General features: G+C 39.8%; 1 protein-coding gene across 1 annotated transcript in view; it reads right to left on the reverse strand.

Moving 5' to 3' along the window:
- Positions 1-10,109: 10,109 nt before the first annotated feature.
- ATP10B (ATPase phospholipid transporting 10B (putative)) overlaps positions 10,110-24,143 on the reverse strand; it is a 138,114-nt gene continuing 124,080 nt past the window's right edge. Inside the window, exons 16-24 of the mRNA XM_064387690.1 lie at positions 23,434-23,618; positions 21,046-21,358; positions 19,815-19,891; positions 19,145-19,270; positions 17,868-18,068; positions 17,195-17,275; positions 16,979-17,083; positions 16,318-16,505; positions 10,110-13,700 (exon numbers count right to left, since the gene is read on the reverse strand). Coding sequence (XP_064243760.1) covers positions 13,202-13,700; positions 16,318-16,505; positions 16,979-17,083; positions 17,195-17,275; positions 17,868-18,068; positions 19,145-19,270; positions 19,815-19,891; positions 21,046-21,358; positions 23,434-23,618 — 1,775 coding nt within the window. The 3' untranslated portion in view covers positions 10,110-13,201. The remainder of the gene's footprint in view (positions 13,701-16,317; positions 16,506-16,978; positions 17,084-17,194; positions 17,276-17,867; positions 18,069-19,144; positions 19,271-19,814; positions 19,892-21,045; positions 21,359-23,433; positions 23,619-24,143) is intronic.

The raw sequence follows: 24,143 nt of genomic DNA on the forward strand, positions 1-24,143 counted from the left end.
TTCTGACTGGAGGCAGCAAGGCCAGATTTAGTTTCTAATTACCATCATTCATTATATATAATTGTTTTGTATGTATGTAGGTGGTGTAAGAGAAATACTGCTCAATAAAAATTATGTTTTGTGAGGCCTTGGGGACAACTCAGCATAAATAAATGTAGATGTTGATGTCAGATCTTGCAACATTCATGTTATTAAGGGGTAATGATTTTGTGTGTAACCACTGTAGTATTAACAGTGCTTTTATTTTGTACTAAAAAACAAAGACACTGCCAGCCCCACCCCACTTTGCAGGGCTGGCAGGCAGGAGAGCCTGCAGGGGCAGGGTCCAGCAGGGCTCTGGGTGCCTCAGCTCTGCCATTGCTCAGCCACAGGAAGAGGCTGGTCAGGTAGAAATGGGAATTACAGAGGACTCAATGAATAATCAGTGTCCTCAGTTATGTTTGTTGTGTGAAATCTGCTGCCCTCAAATCTGACCCTTCCTGCATGGGAGGCACCAGACACCTGAGAATACAGGCAGGCTCAAAGGCAGCTGGCCCCCACAAAACCTGCCAGGTGGGAGGCATTTGGAAGGAGAAGCCCAAGAGTCACAGGAGATGGGAGGAAAGCAACAGAGGAAAAGTTTTGGAGGGGAGACATTAAAGAATCATTGTAAAAGATTTTGCCACTCTTGCTTCTGCTTAAGTTTTTTTTATTTTTCCCTCTACACTCAAACTTCTCTTTTTCGGGCTCAGATTTGATTTAAATCATTGTAGACTTCTTAGATGTATTCTGGAATAGCCTGTTTAGACAAGCCTGCAGGCAGATCCCATTAGCACCTGCTCCTTCCCCCACCTTGGAGCAATCCCTCTGTGTGACCTGGAGGGTGATGAATGGCTGCAAGTGTAAACTCAGAGAAACCAGAGTGCAGGGTGAGCTGCAGGGAGCAGCTAATTCACCTGCAGACTGTGTGGGTGAAGGGAAATCACAAATAGCCAGACAATGCAATGTGATGTGCACCCACTCCTGTTTTTTTTCTAGAATTTCTGTAAGTAAAAGAATTGCTTACTTTTAGCAAAAGTCCCAGTGCATTACAAGTCTGAAAATTCTTAGGAAATTTCCCTTTTTTTTTTTCTTCTCTGAAAGCTTTTAATAATTAAAATAAAACCTAGAAAATCACTGCAAGGCACACTTTTTATTTTCAGCTGTGCAGAGGAATGCATAAACCTGCCTCATGCAGAACTACTCAAAATACCCTATTAAAATTATTATAAGCCTAAATTAACTTCTAGTAATTCTGGGGTTTTTTTTGTAGTTTAAGCTCACAGACTGTTGACTGAGTGGTTGACTTGATCCTTCCTCATCATAGCTGGTCTGTCAGCCAAAATCAGCCCAAGTTTTGCTGACCACCATGCCTGTTCATTTTGGCTGAACTCTTCCACACAGAGAGATTTATCTTTCCATTAGTCCTGGCAGTGCCAGTGCCAGGGGGAGTGACTGGATTTTAACAGTACAGCCCACCATGATGCCCCATGCCTTGATCTTCATGTGAGCTGAGAGCAGCTCAGTATGGACTTACTGAAGAACAAGGAATTGTAAATACAAGGAAGTATTAAATACTTTGGACAAAACATAACAAATTTAATCTTTCCTCTTTGTTAATACAAGTACCTGGAAAAACATGGAACCTGTCTAAAGTAATGTACATAGATACATACATACATACATGTCTATACATCTCCTGGGTGTGCATGCACACCTTTCAGAGGAGAGGCTTTGGAAATGCACACCTTTATTTCCCAGGGTTACAGCATTTCATGTTTAGTGGTTCCCCCCCACTGCATTACTGCCAGCATGACCATTATTTTTTTTGATTCCTTTCCTCCTGTACAGTGTTAATTTTTTAATATCAAATGTGATGCTTTTGACACATCTATAAAAAGTATTGGTTTGTAAATTCATGTGTACAGGCTTTTCTGTGGAGTTCAGCACGGCCAAGTCTGAATGCCCTTCAGAAGTTGCTAGGTGACACTGTCATACCTCAGTCTGCTGAACAAATGAGAGCTCGTAATGTTGATGCAGTGTGTTCAACCAAACATCCTGCTTTCATTATGACAGAGGCTTTTTTCCTTTCTGCAAATCATTGTATAATTTTATGAACTGCAAGTCCAGATTGCATTTTTTGCCAGTTATGATATAGTTCATAAAGCCAATGCAAGTCTTTCCATGTTGCTTTCATGGAAACCAGAGCAAATTCATATATTTGCATGAGCAACAACATAGAGTGATCCAGAAAATTTAACAAATTTCACAGCTTTGTACCTGAACTGCATTTATTCTTGTTTTGCTGCCTGCACTGAAATGCAGAACAGCTGAGCTGAAATGCATCTTTGCAACCTCCTCCACCCTCAGTCAGAGCATTTGCAAACCCACAGGAACCCAGTCTGTGTAAAACACACATATGTATGTGCATTATGTGCTTGGGCACCCAGGACAGATGAGTCAATGCTGAAAATATGTATCCTTAACCAGAACAAGCATTTTTTTCTGGCTCCTTCCCAGTAGCTGGTGCCATAAGAGGTAATACTAGAACTTTATGACAGTGAAAAAGGAAGAAAAGAGCAAAAGTCCTTTAAATTTTTATCTTTATTTGCCTTTTTTTTCTTTTCCTTAAGACAAATATTTCCTGATTTCTTTCTTCCCTGTTTTGAAATAGTAATCATGCTGCACTGACTCAGACTGCTCACAAGGTGATTTCACTTACCTGGAATTGGTGAGAAATGTGTTTCTAAAAATTTTCCTCCAGGCAGGGACCTATGGAGCCAGGAGATGTCTCAGTGGACTCCTCTGAAGCAAAATGGTGAGTTTGAACAGAGATTGTTGATGGGCTTTCAAGGCTTTGGCGTGTCTCTTCCAGCATCATTTTTGTGATCCAAACTGGCATTGATTTAAGATGTATTCCTGTGCAGGGTAAATAATGGCTTAAAGCAGCTGTTAATTAGCTTAGCTCTGTTCCATTCTTGCTTTTCATGTGTATAGATCTCCTTGAGAAATATGAAGCAAAAGGAAAACATCCAAGAAGAAGAAGAAGAAGCAGGAAGGCAAAGGAAAAGAAGTGGATGGGGATTGCAAATGGAAACTCATTTCATAAAACTTTACATAAATCTGGGCTGCATCTGTGCAAGGAACAGTGACTTAGAAAGAGAGACCTGTCAATATCTGGAGCAAGGTGCTCAGCTTGGCAGCCTCTTTGCTTGCTCATGGCCACTGTGTGCTCACCTCTGAAGTCTCTACCTCACCTTTCCTCCCCTGGCCTTGGTCAGGCATTCTGAGCCCCCCTGGGAGGGTTGTGGCTGGGTGTGAGCCCAGAGGAAACACACTGTGGGCTCCAGGACTTATCTCACATTTATTTGGGGATAGCAAGCTGCCATGTCCAGCCATTTCAATCCATTCTTCATATATAAATATGTATACATAATATATATATATATATACACACATACATACATAAATAAAGCATTCAGCTTCTGGCCAAGAGGGAACTATTTGTAGCACTGTTGCCCACTTGAGTGCCTGGTGAGGATTTTCTTTCTGGAATTCTTGGATCATTCCCAGCATAAGTGAGCAGATAAAAAGTTGTGTTTGCAAGTGCAGCAGGTGTCTGCAGAAAGTGATTGCTGCTGAAAAAAAGAAAAAAAAAAAGCTACCTGTATAGTACAGAAACCAGTGGGGAATATTTCTTGCTATTTTACAATTCAAACTTTCAATTACTGAGTACCACTTTTCATAGACATTCTGAGAAGAAAAAAAATCTGTGGTACCTTGCATGACTGGGCTGAGATTCTCATCCTGAGGGCTCAGTGCTTAATACCTGGAACACAAGACTCTTCCCAGTCTCCCTGGAAGAGAGTGTGCTGGATCCATATGCCAGTGTGAATCCCACCCCTTGCTTACCTGCCTGTTGCCCTGAGTGGAATCTCAGAATTACCTGAAATAAAAACTTTCTCTTCTTTATTAAGACCATCTCAGGGATACTGAGCAGCTCCCGCTCTGCTGTTAATTGGTCTCCAGGTATTAACACAGTGCTCGTCTCTCCTTACTTACTTCTCAGCCAGTCTTTCCCTTAATGTTCCAATAAAGGGCTGGAGGCATCATCTGGTGTCCCAGCACAGAAGCTTTCTCAGGCAGCATCACCTGCTGGCAGTCAGTCTCATGGATTGTTTCCACACCAGAGAGGGCAGCGTCACCTCCTCTCAGGATGGATGTAAAAGCTGTAATCCAGAAATCTTCTCTGTCAACCCAAGCTGTTGCCTATTACTCTTCAGAAGACTATGAGGACAATAAACTAGTCAATTTGGTCTAATGGACAGGTGCAATCTGTCCATTAGGGTCTTGTTAATATTGTCTGGAAAGACTTAAAGACATTTGAATGTCATGGGTGTCAGCTGCTAGAGTGGCAGGACATGAAACAGTGCTGATGAATGTTTGTACTTGCACAAGAGGCTAATTCCAGTTTATTGTCCAAGGCGTTAGTTGTTGACATTAGTACTGTTTAAAATTCCCCCTTTGTGAATCTATTCAGATTTCCCTCTGAAATTTAGTTCTCATAAGGTAAAGATATTAGTCGGGATTTCTCCTGATAAATCTGATCTGTATTCTCTCCACATTTGGCACAAATTGCCCAGCATCCCCCACTTCTGCCAGCATTCGGCCACTACAGCTTAAAGCCTGCTTATTCTCATATCACTTGTTCCAAGTAGAGGAAAGGATTATTATTTCCTCTTACAGGCTGGGAGGGAACCATGGAGACACAGCTCCCATTTCCTGGCAGGTATTTTCCTCTGTCAGAATCCCTGAGTGGCACCTGTGACTGCTGAAACCCACAGCAGGTAATTTATTTACCTGTGGGAGAGCTGCCCAGGGCCAGACCCTGCTGGGGGATGTGAGCCTGAAGGCAGCCTGCCTTGGTGGGTTTAAGGTGTTTATGCATTTTGGTTTCGTTTGAGTGCTGTTGCAGAGGGAGAAACTTTTAAAGCATTTGTTGCACAGATAGCTCTGGAAAAAAGACATTTGCCAAGGCATGTTTTGTTTCTGTTTCAGCAGCACAATTATCCATTTTGCTGCTGGCACCTGCATCTTTCTGCCCTGGGACCTCTGTGCTGAGGAAGGACCATCCTCAGGGGCTGGCCAAGCACAGCCTGGGGAGCGAGCTGGCGACACCTTAACCTCAAAATACTGATTAAAAATTGCCCTTGAGCCAGCTCCAAGTCAGGTAGCAAGACAAAAGGCCCTGGAGAGGGATGAATTTACAGTAAATAGCAAGACCTATAAGAGCTTACTGTTGGTGACAGAGAGTTTCAATACATAGAGCTTAAGTCTTACTGAAACATGATTAAAACTACTTGTGTACAGTTTCTTTATCAGTAGTTCAGTAAGGTTATTTATTTTCCTCTTCCCAAAAGTCTGATTATTTAGCACAGTTGAGCCATTAGTGGCTTAACAAAGAAAGACCTATACACAAGGCAATAAAAATGTTTTTACAGTAAATTATCTGCTTGCCTTTTGTGAGCTGAACAATCTGTTCGATTGTGACAGTATTGATTAGAGCAAGATAAAGACTATTAAGCAGACAATATATTTCTTGGAACTGAGCATTTAGGGGATTCTGGATAATTTCCTATTTCTTGTCAATCTTTAGAAAGATGTTCATTTATCACTGAACAGCAAGCAGGTCTGAATAAATTGCAACACAGAGGTTTGCCCACAAAATATCTGTGGATATCTGCTTCTTATAAAACAAAACTAATTTTCACTTTATGCTATTTTCGTCTTTTCCTTAGGTAATTATAACTTTCTAGTATGAGAATAAAAAATTACTATATGTAACAAATAGGAAATATTTAAGAACATACTTTCAACAATTTTTAAAATTTGATGTTTGTGGTCATTGTTGTGAAGGTTAATAATGATAGAAATAATAGCATGCAATAGGTGCTGAAACTCCTACAATCAAAGAGCAACAAAGTGAATATGAATCTTTAATGTATTGGCATTTATGTGTATCAATTATTCTAATATTTGACTAACTCTGCAAATTCCATTTTCCTTCAAGATTTCTGCATTTTTATTCCAAAAGCACTGAATAGAAATCGGATGTTTTGAAAACAGTCTGATGTCATATTAATTCTGCATTGTGATAAAATTTTGCCATAAGCCCCTTGACTGCCATGAAGCAAATATCTTTACTTCAGATGATTTAAAAAAAACCCATAACCCTGTAATTTTCTATGTATTGGGGTGACACAGAAATCCTGGAAATCTAGACTGTAGTTACAGTGATGAAACCATTGTAATCAGAAAAAAAGGAGAAGATATCACACAAAAACTGTCCTGTTTCTCAGGACATGCAGGCCCTGTCTCTGTGCCATTGAAAGAGCAGAGGCTCTGCCACTGACCCCACAGGGCACAGCACCAACCCCTCCTTTCACTGCTGTCTCTTCTGATCTGCCCTCAAGGCAGGCACACACTGATGAAATTGCTCTAATAAATCAGTAATTACTGATCCAAATATAAAAATGTGTCTTCCCTCAGCAGAAACTGAAGATGATGAAGTCCTCCAATAAAAATATTTTTAAATACTGTGACTACAAAGCCATTTTCAGAAACACATAACAAATGTAAACTAGAGAGAGGCCTTAAAATGGGCTGTAGCTGATTTCCCTGTATAGCTTTTCCTCAAGTTTCACTGGTTGCTAAGATACTACCAGTATTATCTTCCACTATGCTTTTGGTATTTGAAATTTTATATTTTTTTAACCCCTATACAAGTCTCCTCCATGCCTTTACCTGCACCTTTCCTTTTGGAATGAGCAGGTGGGGCGTGTGGGTGAGATTCTCCACACATATAAAACCCCAGACTTCAGTTACTCCAGCAGAGCACTCCCACCTTCTGACCACTTACATTCTGGCCTGGTAAATACAACTGCTTTATTTAGAAATCAACAGTTTTTAGGCTGTATCCTATCAGCTATTGTATACTCTTCTGTAAATGCAGAATATTTCACTGCCTAGAGGTGCCAGAAAATCAGAGGTCTGATTTTCAAAGTTTATTTGCAAATTATATGATCAAATACCTGATTTCCTCAATCAAAGTAATGTTTGTGTCTAAATGGTTTGTATTTTAGTGCTCAGCAGTCTGAGGAAGTTTTTTTCAGGATTTTATAAATTATTTTCTGAACTGAAGATGGAGTGATTGGAAGGAAACTCATTCCTTGAAGTTCATCACTCTTACCAAGCATGATTAAACCCTATACAATTTAACATTATTTGCTGATAAAAAAATCAAAGCACTTGCCCCCAGCATGCTGACATTTACAGCAGTGGGGAACATTTGCACATTTCATGCTTACAATAACAGGTGAGGTATGAAGCAGATTCTGATACTGCTTTGTACACCAGGGAAGTCTTCACAGCCTATGAGCTTGTTCCAGATCCCTACCATTATTGTGATCTATTTCTGCAATCTGGAAGTGAAGAAAACCTCTTTTGATGACAGACAATGGATGAATCTTCAAAACTCCAGTAGCAGGTTCTCCTCAAGCATGCTCCACTGTAGGGCTAATCCCCTTTCTCACAGGGTTTGAGTTTTTTTTGTTAATTAAGACTTGCATAGACAATTAGGTGACATGGATTGTCTTTCTCTCCTGAGACACTGGACTGTTGTTTGATTCTGTGAAAATATATCACAAATATATCACAAATAAATAATTTCGAGAAACTGCAAATCCTTTTAAATGTTAAAGAATGCAAGTCAAATGCACATGTGGTGCCAGAACATTCCTTTTACAAAACCTGCCTTCAAAATCAGTATTAGGAATTAAAATGTTTATTTGGTGTGGTGCTTGGACCGCATTATTGAAGAGTGTTGGAGAGTTAGACTCCTATTGGCTCTAAATTTTAGCTTTGGGTTTTTTATGTAAGAACTAATAGCTGCAAGCACAATTCTGTCTCTTTGATGTCTGTGTGCTATATTCCCCCCTACTGTGATATTGAAGGTTATGAAATTGAGAAAGGATCCTAAGAACAGATTCCCAGTATTCATACATTAAAAATTTTTGAGAAATCCTGTTTCAGTCTGTACAGCATTACCTCTTCTCAAAACATGATTAAAACCATGCTCATTTTAGCAACTGCAAGAGTGTGGCCATTCTTTACAGTCCTCTGCATTTAACCAAGAACATGCATGAATGCACACTTCCCTTGTTCAACTCATAAAGCACGTTAGATGGACATCTAAAGCCCTAAATGATGTGTGAACAGAGATGGAAAGCACTTCAGGAATTTGTTTGGAAAGCTCCAGAAGGTTTTGGACTTGCTCATGTTCTTCCTTTATCATTATGGTGCACTCCTGGTCTTGATACTGATGGTTCACTCCCATTCCATCCCATGTACACAGGAACAGAATGAAAGTCTCCTCTGCTCTTCAGATCTCAAATTAGACAATGAAATCACTGGCCACAAGCTGCCTAAATATTGTGAAAGAAGATCTATTCAGACTGAACTTTGACATATTTGTCCTTCCTGGCAAAAATCCTTAGAATTAAAGTATTAACAAAATGAGATAGGCACTAATAAAACTCCAGGGGAAGCCAGCTGATTTCAAATGCACTCGACTGACCTGCCTGTAGCCTATTGATTTCTGTTTGTCCTTTTTTGAATAAAACCAATAAATGTCTGGAAGTTCCCTGAATGATTTGTTTGATGTTAAACAGAAAAATGTTAGTAAAATAGAGAGGAATACAAAAGGCAGGAACCACCTCTGTTTAGACTCTTCTTCTATTGTGTTGTCTACTTATTGCAAATATTTTTACTGCTTCCCCTCCCAGTTCCATCAAATTTTTGTCTCAGCTTTATGGTGTTGTACAGTAATGGGTACAAGAAAGCAGTAGCATGACATGGTTTCTGTGAAGGTCAAAATTTAGTCTCTGTGAGCCAAAACTTGACGCTTTTGTCATTTATGTGGATAATTTACAGAGCTCTGCTCTCCTGCTGAAGAACACAATGAGCACACCAGTTCTCTGGGCACTAACAGGGAAAGTATGGCTGGATGTGGAAGATACTTCAGTAGCTGCACTGGGAATGTGGGGGAATAACCATTGCCTTCTATGCCTTCAGACAACAGATCCTCAGATCTTTTTTGAAAAATAATGATTCAGACTCAATTCAGGCTCAACCTTTTTCATGTAAATGAGCATAAGCTGGTGTTATATTAAAGAGCCAGACAGCAAGTTCTGTTTACAGTTGTCTCATGTACTGATAATTGCAGCAAGTTCCAGTCCCTGGCAATGTCAAAAGTTCTTTATAGCTCTTCAGTATTATTTGGTCATCTCTTTAAATCCCACCCTCTGTGACCATTATCTTCAAGAGCCTCTTGTCTCCACATTTATATTTTTACTCATCAGTGCTGCTTACAAGTATCTAATCATGCCACGTCCTGCCTGCAGTCACCTTACCCCTAAGTTAATAGCTCTGTACTCATACCTCAAACTACAGCCAAACAAATGAATTACACATTGCAGCATCAGCCAACAAAGTGGGGAAGTAAATGCAATTTATCTTTGGGAAAAGTAGCTGCTTGCTGTGCTTCAGCAGAGAACTCATCTCCACAGAGTATTAAAAGAGATATGTAAGGAAAGAGAACAAGCTGGAATCCTTCCTCTCTCACACCTGGATAGTTCTGGGTTTTACACTGCAGAGTTATTGCTGACTTGCAGCAGATAATCAGCAATAACTGCCAGAGACATCTCCAGCTGGCTGTATTGAGACAGACATGAACAAAGTGTATGTGTGTTTGCACTCCCTGCATCTCGTGTTAAAAGAGCCCAGATTTTGCCTGTTTTGAGAACATGAGGGATGGCTCTTCACTGCCCACACAAGCAGCAGGGGACTGCATCTGTGAGCCAACAGACCTGGCAGGTCAGTTCCTGCTCACCTCCCTGTGAGATGTCACCTCCTCCTTTTCACGTAGGTAAAGCTATGTGTAGCTCAAAGCACTGCTCCATATGCAGAATCATTAAAGTAACATCATAGACAAGAATAAAAAAAAATGCAGTAATTTCACACACCCCTCCGTTATTTAATTGTTTTATTATCCAAGCATATGAAATATTGAGTATCACCAGAGGTTACATTAAAAATGAGACACCTGTTCTGTTATGGAGCATTCACATTAGAATTAATGGAACATGGACCTTGACAGTATTATTAAATATGTCTTGAAATAAATAAATAAAGCTACCTTGGAAATCCAGTTAGGTCTAAATAACCCATTTAGTAAATACACTTCCCTTCTTCCAAAGAAATTCCTTAGGAGAGTATCTGTCTTGCTGTAGGCTTGTTTTCACTGGAAAAGAAAGTTTTTTCTCTTGATCTTACATCCCCAAAGGATGGATAGTCTCAGCTAATTTACCTCATGATCAAAGGGAAGTAAGTGCCTGTTCAACATTTTTTTTTAACAAGAGCTAGTTCATGGTAAGTGCATAGCCAGGAGCAGAAGGAAGATCACACTGTTTAGCAGTTAATATGGGTCCAAACTGAGGCAGCATCTGCTTCAGAGGATGGCTGGCAGCACTGGAGGGGAGATACAGAAAGCTCTGGAGCCAGCTGCACTGCAGAGGTCAAGCCTTGCATGGTGCTGCCTTTCTTTTCTGTTTATTTCAGCTTTCTCTCTCCTCAAGGATCAAGGAAAACGAAGGGGTGGTTTTCCTCTATGTTGCAAACTCCGGGTAAATTCATCCATTGGACCATTTGTGGCAATCTCCTACACAATAAAATTATCAGTTTGTGTGTTTAGCTACAGAATTATTTAAGGCATACAAAATTGCATCCATGCAAAGTTGATTATTTATTTCTTTTAACCAACATAACTATTTTTGGTTGCAGCCTAGAAAATACTTAGAAAAGGACTCTTCCACTTCTTTTATTCCCAGACACAGCAGGAAATGCATCACTAAATAGCTTTTAGGGGGTTATTTTGCTGGAGTTCCTAATCAATCCTGTTTTCCCTCCCCTCTATGCTATTTCTGTATGCCCTTCTGCCTAAGCCAGGGCAAAATCCATGGTAGAACCGTTTTGCAGAGACTGATGAGAAAACATGAGATTAATTCTTGGCCTTCAATTCAGGAAAGCATACAACTGGCATTCAATTCAGGAAGTCTTCCAGATTTGGTTAAACATATCCTGTCTAACCCCGTGCACATTCAGATACATTTGTCATCTAGCTCTTCTGGTAAGGGTTCCTACTCTGCAGAGGAACAGCCTCTGCAAACAGGAGTTTGCTGCTCAGGGGTGACTGTAGGAAAAGCACTCCTTCACCTCTGTTTTTGTCTTCTCAACAGCACAGCAAGGCATGACCTTATCACACTTATTTCTATAAAACACTTCACATTTTGTAGTACAATGTGTAAGCAAGTGACATCTTTAAGCTCAAAGGAAATGGGCCATTTAATGTAAAAAAAAGCTGTGAATGGTAAAGGATTGTTCTTTAGTCTTGCTGCCCCAGCTCTGTTCCAGCTAGTGAGCAAACATTTGAGCAATCTCACCCTCCATTAACAATAATCTCATCTGTACCTATTTTCCTTCATTTTGCTCATAAAGCAGAAAAAAAGAAATCTCTTACTGAATTGTTTAATTGCTGACAATTAATACTGTAACAAAAGGAGTTCTTAACATATGATCTTGCTCTGGCTACCAGAAATCCCACTGGGAGATATGCTACTCAATTTTAGTTGAGTTGTTTTAAAGTAAGAACTTGAAGACTCTAGCTACAGTAATTATTATAACATACAGAAGTTAAATTAGCATTTGCTAAATAGGTTATTAGAAAGATCACATGTTGTCATAGGTAGTAAATAGCTAAACACAGCATGTATAAAAAAGGCTAAAAACCTATTAAATCAGAACCAGTGGTAGATTCACAAAAGTACAGGTGGTTTGAATTTTAAACTAGGTAAGATTTTATCCCACATTGTGAAGAAAACCTTGGGAAATGGTCTTACTAGTCAACATTTCTATAAGAAATATCAGTCACCTTTCATTGCATTGCAATAAGTAGTTATGATGGTGACATCTTATGGTTTTCTTCTGCATCTTTTTGCCCTGAGATACCAGAAAAGGGCTAACATATTACGCATATTTTGGTCATTTACACCATGTAGACCATTTACACCATGTACTTACTACAGTGTGATTAGGCACCTTCATAGATGGCTTGTCAAAATCTCCATTATTGAGATCCATCAGCTAATGATTGTGACCAGCTGTGGGGAGGACCATGACTCATACTTGATTGAATGCAGCAGCACCACATAACAATATAGGGAACTGAAATGAGAAACTGAATTTCTAGAAGAAAAATCAGGGACAATTTAAGAATTCTAGGACATAAATCCTTGAATGTGACTTGTTATATCTGTCTACTTTTGTAGGTATGAAGAAGTAGACTCCTTTTACCACCGAGTTGTCTTGGCAGTTCACGTAGTTTAGTATTTGTATTCTTCAACTTTATAAGCTCATTTGTCCTTTTCTTAACAATATCAGGTCAAACTGCTATCTGCATAAAAATCTTACTCTTCAGGGAACAGAGGCTGTAGAGCTGATATTGTTGTATGTGTAAAGTACATGTATTAAAACGTGGAACTCTCTAATGCCTCTCCATTGCTATTATTCTGCAAGTACCTTTAGTATCTGCAGGTAGTAATTTTTCACAAGAATTATAATTTTTAAGTTACTAAGCTCTTTTTAAGACTTGGATAGTAAAAATCTAGAGTGGGATGCATTGCTTTGACTTGGTTTAATAAAGAATGGATTCTCTTTCTATTAACTCAATAGCATAATAATAACAACATTGAAACTTCACAAGTATTCCCTATTAATATGATACAAAAATATCTGTTAAAAGAAAGTAATTGTGCAATTCTCAGCAACTGCATGATGCTCATGTAATGTTCCTGTGACATGACCAAACCAGGAAGATCAAAAAGTCATGCACTGATAAACCCAGACAATGATGCATTCAGCTAAAGCTGCATATTGGAGTTGCTATTGCACCACTCCAGTCGCCTCTCTCTCCATTTCTGGTGAGAACAATGGCTAAGCATAAACATTTTTATTTTTCCTGTTGAGTCCTTCTCCACATGGGCTGTGGGTTCCATTTTCAAACATTTCTTCAGAGTGTCACTGAACTCACTGACCGCCGGTGGCTTCCGCAATTAAAGTTTTTGAGATAATCTTTAGTCAGTTTGCCACCATCCTGCCCAGGAGCTGTTTCCCTGCTGGCTACAAGGGGATAATGGCCAGAGGAAGGTCCTGCAGAAGAATCAGTAGCAGCAGATTCTTCCTCTGCCCACCTGTTAAAGAAGTAATAGCCTTCCTCATGTGTCCTTCTGCCGAGAGGATGAGAGGCAGAAGCTCCCTGATTTTCTGTGTCCCTGGGAGACAGGGCTGCTGCTGGATGTAGAAATGGTGACACACATAAGTGGCTGATGCTTTGGTCAAGGTCCTCATTAGAGGCAGGTGCGGCCACAGGTGCACTCGAAGTAGTTTCTTTTCTTGACCTTAGTTTCTGGATTTCAAGATCCTGTTGCTCCTTAGGAAGTTTATCTACTTGCTGTGCTTTCAGAACAAGAGATGCTCCAAGGGTTCCTCGTAGAGCAAAAATAAAGAACCTGATGAAGGAGGAAGGGAATGGATTTTTTTATCAGTGGGCTCATTCCATAATCTACATCATATTTCCCAAATACAGATACTAATTTTCCATTACTGTACAGATACCTTATACCTGGCAGATGAAAGTTAACTCCCGGATCTTAACACAACATGTTACTATATATTTAGCTTGACCTGTATAGAGTCAACTATATGTGTAAATACTAAATTTTTTTTTAGTATTTATAACTACTTGTTTGCTGAAAAGTGAAGAAAAATAGAAAAAAAATCTCAAGAGATGCAATATTTGAAAATATGGAAGTTGCATTTATACTGCTAAAACAGGCTAAAGAAGAGATCTTAATTTGTTAGATAAGAGCAAATGAGAAGTTAAAAACCTCAGCTTTTGGATTTTTTTTTAGAAAGCAGCAACAGAAACGTCCTCCCTGCCCTTTGCAGGACAGAGAACTTATGTAACTAAATATTGTGTGCTGTGAGACTGCATACATCCTCTCTCCATGTCATGTCAGCTTTGTGTGAAAATCAAAGTCTCTTTCAAGGCATCTTTTTATTAGTATTTGACCTTTACATAGGTGACTTCAACATGTATTTTATAACAAACATGGGTACCCTGTGAAACTGCATTTTGAAAGGTGCCATCCTCACATCCTGCTGCTCAATGTATGTGTATAAACAAGATTTACAAGATTAAAAAGGCTAACAAGCAACAGTACAGAAAGGGCTTTTAAAGCAATGGATTTCTCGGGCTTGCTCAGGCAGGAGTGGATGAAGTTTATTTGCTGTGCCTGTGCTCAGGCTGGTCAATCCCAACAGAATCCCAGGGCTGGTCAGGAAGTTAAGAGCATGGGAGAGCCCAAGACTTTCTTTTTGTGTAGATCTGCTGTGGGTCACAATGTCCTGTGTCTTTCTCCTCAGCTCATTTCCTGTATCTTTTGTGCAAGTTCCAGGTAAACCAGCCAGGATGACAGAGAAGGAATGGCAAACTGTGTCTCCTGTCCTGTAAACTGCTCTCACTTGCAGGCTGTGAGGCCAGGCAGGGCACAGGGCAAACCTCCCCTGAGTCCTGCAGCCCAAACAAAAGGCAGTGCTGAGGGGAAGAAGCCAGGACAGCAATTATTTTAAAAAAAACTTCTTAGAAGGAACCCAGAACCTCAAGACACCAAATGAAGAGACAGGGAGCAAGCAGCACAGTGTGATGGACCATGGAATGGAAGTTAAAATTTAGTGAATTTCAGCAAAGGGTGGTTTCACCACTGCTGATCTGCTGGCACAGCTCAGTTGGAGTAGAAATAGGTCCTGGATATTCTGCAGATGAAGGAATGTGCAGAAAATAATTGGGGTACCAATATGAAGGAACAGCAGTTGTCCAGATTTGAAGATATGAATATATAACCCTTAATCTCAGTAACCTGCTGAGGCAGCAAGGGTCTTAACTGTGCTAAATTCCCAGGATGGAGACATGAGCCCTCTAACCACGTGCTGGATGCAGCTCTGAGCAGAAAGCTCAGGGTCAAAAATGACACTGTGAATGAGGCTGATAGGAAAACAAAAGTCATGCAGGAGCAAAACAGACTGGAAAAGAATGCCCTGCCTAGAAGACATGAGACCTTACTGAATTGTGTTCTTTATTCTGATCTGAACTTATATAATGTAACATAAAATCACAAGAGCATCTCAACTCAAATGGGAAAATAATAATAGTTTGAAGAAAAACACCATCTATTCTTTAAAAGTTCTTTTTCAGCCAAGTTAAGGCTCAGATTCTAATGCCTTAAAGCACTTACAAAATCAGATACTAAAAATATTGTCCTGAATTTTGTAATACCAGTGTGCTGTATTACTTCATGGGAATTAGGATGAGAGGGAAACTAGCAAGACAGTCAAACCAACCCATTTCTTTCAATGTCCAAGCAAATAACAAATAAATATTTGAAACAAATGGTGCAACTTAAAACATACCTGCTTTAAGAATTAGTAATGTATTGAACACCAAAAGTAGTAATGTTCCCATACGTATACGGGAACGGAATAATTCTGATTTTTAAACCATTTTTTCAGCAACACATCACAATAACTATCCCTCTCCAAATATTATCCAGTTTCAATTAAAGTTATCTTTAACATATCTGATTTTTTGCAATACAAAGTTAAACTAAAATTCTGGATGCAATGAATATTTTTCATATAGAAATGCTCTTAAATTCAGCTTAGTAATGCATCGTAATTTACTTAAAACCAAGAATATATTTAGTAACTTTCAAACATATAAGAATATGTCAGATTTGCTTATAATCTTGATCTGCTCAACAACATTGTGGTTATGACAGTGAACAATTACATAGCAGATCTGTACTGGTAAATTTTGATGCACCCCAAAAAGAAAGGTTTTCCTGATGGGAAAAGTAGAAGATATATAGTGACTGATCTAGGGTTATATAACTGAATGAATGAATGGTTCATGAACTGGAAGGTTGAACTCAGGCATTTGACTTCCACGCTGATCAATTATCCCTGTGCAGCACGTGTCTGACACATGACATATCTGTTCACATCACAATTGTTTCTTCACTCACATGTCTGCAAACCCACAAAAGGAGAACAGGAAAGCATTCAAACCTTGGTAAGAGCGCGATGACAGGGGTGATGAGGCACAATAAATAGAAGATGGGGTCTTTGAGCTGCCTCTCCATAATCCAGTAGGGGTTGGTGGGGGGGTTGCAGAGCAGGCAGGCAGCGTTGTAGATGATGGAGAAGATGAGGTATAAAGCCACACTGCAGATCATTGTCACCAGCTGCAGCACGGTCTGCAAGCACAAGTGATGCCAGTGAGACCCTGACTGGGTGTGAGACAGGAGGGGACAAAGGCAGCTGCAAAGAGTGCATCTAACAGTGCATTTTACTGAGATCTGCAGTAGGAGAAATAGCCAGAAAGCAATTTAGAAAACAGCAGTGAATACGGTTCTCCAAGTAACACTTCCTCATATATTGAGGCATGCAAGTATTTGGTACTGTCCTGTCCAAAGGCATGATAGAAATAAATTCTGTCACTGTGCACATGAAGGTATTAACCTGGGGATAATAACAAATCCTGGCACTTTGTGAAATTGTCATTTACCTGTTACTTACCTTTTGTGATGTGAAATTGTAGTGTACCTGTTACTTACCTTTAGTGACCCGGAATTCAGGTAAATGACTCTGAACGAGAATTCTATGCCTACACAAGATGCAACATTCACAAAAATACCAGTGCTGTGAACAGGACAGGTGAAATACGTACCCATGTGTTCATTTCTAGAGCCTGGTGCAAGAGAATGGTCAGGAGGGAGATGGTGTTGATGGGGTTTCCAAAGGAAAACACATCTATGTCAGAGTCTTTGTACGTCTACAAAACAGGCAGAGAGGCTGTGGTGAAGGAACCCTGACTATTCAGAACTGAATTTACTGCTTCTAAAGAGGACAGGAGAGTGAGAATATTAATAAGTCTGTTACTTACCAAATAGGGGACAAAGAAGCAAATGAGGCTTTGATAGAAGGCGTCCAACATTGTAATAATAAAAGCTGACAAGTTGTATATCTGCAGGAGTTTACAGATAACAGTCATTATGATGGGATATAAGTCTCTAGCCTGCCCTGCAAACATAATTGGTGTTTGTCTTCCATTCAAACTACTAATTATTGCTAACTGGTCTCGTTCCATGAATAAATACCTCCTGAACAGCTGATTAAACCAAAGGCTTATCTCTAAACAGGCATTTTATCTATGTTAAGTGAAGAATTTTACCTTAGGAATATTACCAAGTCTACCAAGAATATTAAAAGCTGAATTTTGCCAATGTCACATCCCTTCACAAGGGATCTTATTCCTCAAATTCCTTATCCAAGCTCCTTCTAGACTTATAAAATTGGTAAAAATCCTTTCTTCTAATGCAACACTGATTTTGTGCCATTTTAATTTGACTGTTTGCCATATTTAAACTTATGTAGTGACCTATGGTGTCATATCTCCCATGGGGTGGAATGCATTACTGGAGAGACAGAAGGTTGGGCTCCTGTTGTTTCAACATTCCAAGTAAGTCAAAACTCTTTTCTTCCTTCCCTCATTCCTGAAGAAAAAGACCTGTGGTCCTTTGGATTATCAAGCAGTATTTTCAGCAGTCATGACATACCTCTGAATTTTGTCCATTCTTGTACAGCTCGGGCAGACGTAGGAGCGTTTCTGCAGAAACATCTTTGTCAAGGGCTCCAAAGAGAAGAGGGGGCACTGAGGTGAAGAAGAGGTTGAAAAAAATCATCTGCCAGTAATCTACCATGGTGCTGCCTGAGAAGCCACAGAAGAACTGGTACCAGAAGAGCAGGTTGACGTAGCACTGGGGAGAAGCAAATACAAACACACAGTTACACCTGTGGCGTTAATTGAGACACTGTTAATTAAGAGTTCAGGATTTTGGTTAAGGGCACTGCTCTTCATTCCATAAAGCAATACACCTTAAGGGTGATCGACTGTGATACAGCTTTTTAAAAGCCATTATGGTTCTTTGAGAACATATCAGAGAATAATTAAGTAAACTGTTCACAGCCCTGAGCACCAGATTTTAGAATCTCGTTGTCCATGTGGAATCAAAGACGTGCTGCTCCCTAATGATATGAGGGAGATTAAAGAACAGCAGCATCCTAGTCTGGAGAACTATTTCACATTGCAAATAAATAGCCTTTGAACTCTAAAAGGATGTCCAGTCAAAAAAAGCAAAATTGTTCATTTTCACTACAAAATTTAACAGTAATAAGAAGCAATCCTTATTGAAAATTATTAAAAACTTCACAAAAAACCAGATACCTTGAATTCTAGGTAAAAAGCCTTTCATGCTCAGAGTGTATTTCATGTCAAATGGACTTGTTTTCCCAGTCTCGTAGAAACTGAATTAATTTTTTCCACTTTATATCGTACTTCAATGCAAGGGTCATTTGCATATACATTAAATTTTTAATAAAATGACAGATATGAATGCATCATTACTTGCAAGTGGTTCCTATAAAAATTCAGAGGTTTTACAGGCAGGCAGTTCTTAGTGAACACTCATCTACATTTGAGTGCTAATAATCTGATCTGCCTTATGCAAATTTTATTTTGAGGCTCATGGGTATTATTAATAAAGTTTCTTGTGCTGCCATATAAAGTTGCTAAGCCTTGAGTCCTTTTTCCCTCTGGAATAATGCTATTTCAAAATATATTTAGAGCCTGTATTTTTCTCTATGCTCTATGCAGCACCTTGCTAAGAAGGAAGGGGCATACTATAAACTTGCAAAGTGAAGAAACATGAACTGTAGCTTCATAAAAAGTTAGAGTATAACCTGCAAAAACAAAAAAAACAAACAACCAAGAAAGCCCTCAGACCTGGAATTAACCTTTGCTAGGATGAAAACTTAATAATATTAATCATCTTACCACATTTTTGTAGAAAAAGTAAATCACCATCTTTGCCAGACGAGCATAGCACCAATGTCCATGGACAAGAAGGAGCTTTTTGAGATGCTTAAATCGGGATATTGCAAAATCACTGGCCATCACAGCCTTTGGGAGAAGGAACAGAAGGTCATTTACAATACATCCTTTTCACATGCTGTGTAACAAAATTTGAACATAGACATTGAAGTAATTTCCTACTATTAAATATTGTAGAAGAAGCAAACTAACAAACCAACCCTCAAGAACATAGTTAGAACTTTCTGTCTCTGCAGAGCTCTTGATTTAAGGGGAATAAGGAAGGGGAATGTGTGGGAAAGGACAGGAAGGGCAGAGGATGGTGGAAGAGAATCCACAAAACCTGGAAACCTGGAAATGCAGCAGCTGAGAAGATTCAGAAACCAGATGCTCACCTAACACTGGGCAGACATCTGCTAATTTTCCAGTCTCATGAGCAAACACAGGTTTGTCCTCATATGACAATTTTTTGTCTCAAAATGCTCTTTTTTTTGGGCCATAATTACAAACTGCATATTAATTTATGATGACAACTTGCATTTTTAAGATGACACTTGAGAGTGTAGGGCCACTATGAAACTTGTTAAGTCTTAAGGGACTACCTGGCAAAAGAGGAAAGAAACTGAGAGGATACCTGCATGCCTTCTTGGCCAGATATTCCAATTCCAACGTCAGCTGCTTGAATCATACTTACATCATTTGCACCATCCCCTAGAATGGGAAGACAGGGGGGAACAATGACAATGCAAGAAAGGGTGCCTCCATTAGGAGGAAATAATCTCAGCTATGCTGATTATTTAAAATATTCTGTACTACCATGCAGTTTGACCAGGGGAACTGATGCATGGCATCAAGCACAGCATCAAGGCTGTGGTCTTGGTCTCCCTCCTTCCCAGGAGACCTGGCTCCACCAGAACAAAATCCAGCATTGGGACCAGCTGGTTGGTGACACAGCAACCCCAACACCATTTACATCAGCATCATTTTGTGTTTCTGCTTGGCCAAGACCATATGCTCAGGAACATGTTTTGCAACACCTTATTTCACTGAATTCTCTGAATCTATGACAAATCTGATTGCAGATGACAACATAACAAGCCAGTTTCAAGAATTATTTTGCTCATTTCAACTCGCAGCAATATGTCAAATATGTAACCAAATTTCCAGGGAAAGAATGACCATGCTTATTGCCTGCAATGTGGAGATTGTAAATTAGGTTAGCTGGTACAGTAAATGATGCAGAAGGCTGAAAGCTTATGGTTTGAACTGTAACGCAAAGTAATATTTCAAAAATACAATAGACTTCCTTTTCTGTTTTGTTACAGAAGTGTATTTGTTTAGTTTGGAGTCATCTAAATCAATTCATCAAGGATTTTAGTGGCATCACTTACCAAAAGTGTGGAAGGAGACTCAAAGCATTTCATAATATTTGGAGGTAAAAGGCAAATGAGTCAGTGCTTAATACCACTCTGGAGATAATTCTGTTTTCACCAGGGAAAGTCTGACAGGAAAAGGGCTTTATGAAAAGATAAAATAATGACTAATCATGAGTGATTTTCAGGCCCAAAACAAGGACATTTTGGAGGTAATATGTACATGTGTTTGTACTGATGTGCATGAAAGGGACTGCTGGGAGATTCTGAATCTGGAGTGCCTTCATCCTGTTTAAAGGAGGGCAGATTTGTTTTGTGAAAGGTGAAACAGAACTTTTAGACGGGTTTTGATCAGGAAAGATTAACCAATGCTGCTTGCTCACTGCGTCTACCTGAGGCACAAAACTCTGCCCCGTACAAGATATCCCACACACTTCTCTCCAGGAGAGACCCTGCTTTCAGGTGTCTGTGTGAGATGCAGAGGGGAGGTACCTATGGAGAGGGTCATGGCTTTGAGCTGCCTCCGGACGAGCTTGGCCACCATGCTCTTCTGCAGAGGGGTGGAGCGGCAGCAGAGCACGCAGCGGCAGTGCCGCGCCAGCGCCAGGAACTTCTCCTCCAGCCCGCCCTGCAAGATCACGTTCAGCGTCCGCCCGTCGATCACCAGCCCAAACTCGGGGCTGGGGGCCTCAGGGACTGAGAAGGATGATGGCATGAGGCCAAAAAGTTTCCTCTGTGGTTTGTCGTACTCGTAATTCTTCTTCACCTCTTCCAGGGTTAAATTCAGGAGAGATTCACAAGTTTCCTGTGAGAAAACAGAGGTGGTGCTAGAAATAGTTATCTCCATCTCCCTTTACAGCACAGCACCTTGCCAAATGTATGTTTGTATAATCGTGCCAGTGGGTTTAAGCCTATCAGATGAGCATTAGGGGAAATTGAGAAATGCACTGATTCATCTGATTGGAGATTATTTCAATATGACACCATCCAATCCCTCAGTGAAAACAGTGCACATTTTATCAGCCAGTTAACTGAGGTAAGGAATTATTCTAAAAGAAAATATAATAATCTTTACATCAGGAAGGCATGTGTGCCTTTGTGCTGAGAGTTCAGAAATTAAAAAGAAAATATTTTCTTTTAAGGAGATTGAAAAATCTAGTTCTGATATGAATGATGTGAGATACTGCAGCACTGGCTTCCAGAGATAATAAACTGTGGTAAGAGAAACAAGAGGTCCACATTTTCAAAATCACCCAGTAACTTCCAGAGTTAGGTCTTTTCTAAGTCACACATCAGGCATGTTTCACAATTAGAAACAGAAATAAAACTTCATATTTTCAAGCACTGTGCCTCAAAAACAATACCCTTCTGTCTTAGCAAATCTGCTTCAAGTCCCCTTTTAGATGCCAACAACTGGAATTGACTTAGTACTAGATAGAAACAGATTTAAGGGGAAAACTTTCACCACTCCCATCCAGATCTCCTAAACTGGAGAGAAAATCCAAAATGATATCAAAGTTATTTTGCTCCCTCTTAGTACTCAAAGTCCTCCTTCTGTGGCATGGCCCTGAATATCTGAGGAGCTAATCAGTCCTCTTTCTGCCTTTTCTGTCAGCTCTATTGAGTGATGATTCAGTTCTATAATGTTATTTTCACTTTATGTAGCATAAGGTACATGTGTAGGATGTTTGCAAGATTTAAATTACACTTAAGTGGGAGGTTCTGGAATCAAATGTACCTCTGGCATCTAATAAAAACCTGCACCTAGCATGTACACTTAAAACCCCTAAAATTATTGAAGAAACGTCATCTTTCTGTGAACAAACCAAAAACAGTAGTGGAAATTCCTGGTTTGCCTTGACTTGCCTTTTGAAACAAATCCACCAAGCTATCTAATTATGTTGCATCCTCTTGGAAGATATTTAATTTTCAGTGTTTGAATAATCTGCCAGGCTCAGGGGTAAGGAGAAGCCCTTCCCACTGACACCACTTCCAGACCTAAGTTTGGCAAAATTACAGGTTAAATGCTTTGTATATATTACTTGTGTCCTTCATTGCTGCTATTGGGAGCTTCTTTCAGAAGTTTGTCTTTGGTTTAATTTTGAAAGTGAGGAAACGAAATCTTATTGTGGAGAATCTCCAGTGTCCCCTGAACCAAGAGGATTCCCAAAGTCCCCACGTGTGTGCAGGTTGCCTCTGAGCCTGGATCCAGGGCACTGAGGCTGCTGTGGGTGAGTGACCATGCTGGCATTTCCAGGAGCCAGGGTGGTCCTGCCTGTAGCATCTCTGCTCTGACACAAGTCTAATTTCCATCCTAAACGTATTCATTCTGCTTCCTGTTAAAGCAGATACGTGTTTCAAATGGAATTACACCTTGGAATGTTTTCTGTGCCAGATTCCACATCATCTTTGCGTGTTTCTCTATTTCCATGACATTGAAAGAGACAGATATTTGCACAGTGCTTTTTCTCCTTCAGAGAGCTGCAGACAAAAGCAGTTGGAAACCAGGCCATCTCACTGCTCCATGCAATGCCACCATAAGGAAAACAGTCAGTATTTTAACAGTATTTACTTAATCCTCACAATAGGTTTATTGAGAAAAGCAAGCTTGTATTGGTAACCTGGTTCTCTGGAGAGAAAACCTGAGACAACGCAGATGTGTGACTTGTCTGGTCACACAAGGAAGCCCTGCCTGCCCTCCACGGCCTCCTGCCAGCCCGTGGAGGAGCTGAGCTCACTGTGCCTCTTGCTCCTAATGCTATTTGGGTTTTTTTGACTGTTCTTTGTTAAGTGAGGTCTAAAGCAACAGATTGCCAAACTGCAAGACACAAAGAAAAGGTAAGATAGGAAATTCTGTGCATTTTGTCTTTCTTTACTCACCTTATTTTCAGTGTTAATGGTGAAGACAGTATCCCTTTGGTTCAGAAGCTTACAGGAGTATGCAATGTTAACTGCTGTCTCCTGTTTGTCTCCTGTCAACACCCAAATTTTTATCCCAGCTTCTCTGAGAGACACAATAGTGTCAGGTACTCCATCTTGCAGGCGATCTTCAATCCCAGTTGCTCCTGGGCAAATAGGAAAAGAAGAGAAATAATTTTCTTCTTCTTGAAAATCAAGTTGCTATTTTCTTGTTTAAAGAAAGCTCTTTGCTTTCCAGACACGCTCCTGAACTTATTGAGAATTGAAACAAGGTTTTGTCCAACAAATAAACATGCAGGCACATGATCTGCATTTGGATTAAGGTCTGAATATGTCAACAATCAAGTTCTGTCTCATTTTGCTCATTGCAAGAACAATGCATTTCATTTCTTCCTAATAATCCAAAATGACAATGTGCTGGCAGAGGAATCACAGCATATGAATTTTAAAAATACTGCATTAAGTCCCATCAAAGCAACCAGAAAAGATGAACTTTGACTGTTTAAATGGATGCTGTCCCTGTTGTCAAGTCAGATGCTTCAGCCATCAAAGGCAGAAGAAACAGTACAGTACGTTTTCTTTTTGAACGTGCACAAACTTAGAATCAGATGCCAACATTCATCCTGATGATGTTGGGAAATGACCATCTGAATGTTACAATACTCCTTATC

The sequence above is a fragment of the Passer domesticus genome, chromosome 13 (genome assembly GCF_036417665.1).
Source record: "Passer domesticus isolate bPasDom1 chromosome 13, bPasDom1.hap1, whole genome shotgun sequence".
Classification (NCBI taxonomy): Eukaryota; Metazoa; Chordata; class Aves; order Passeriformes; family Passeridae; genus Passer; species Passer domesticus.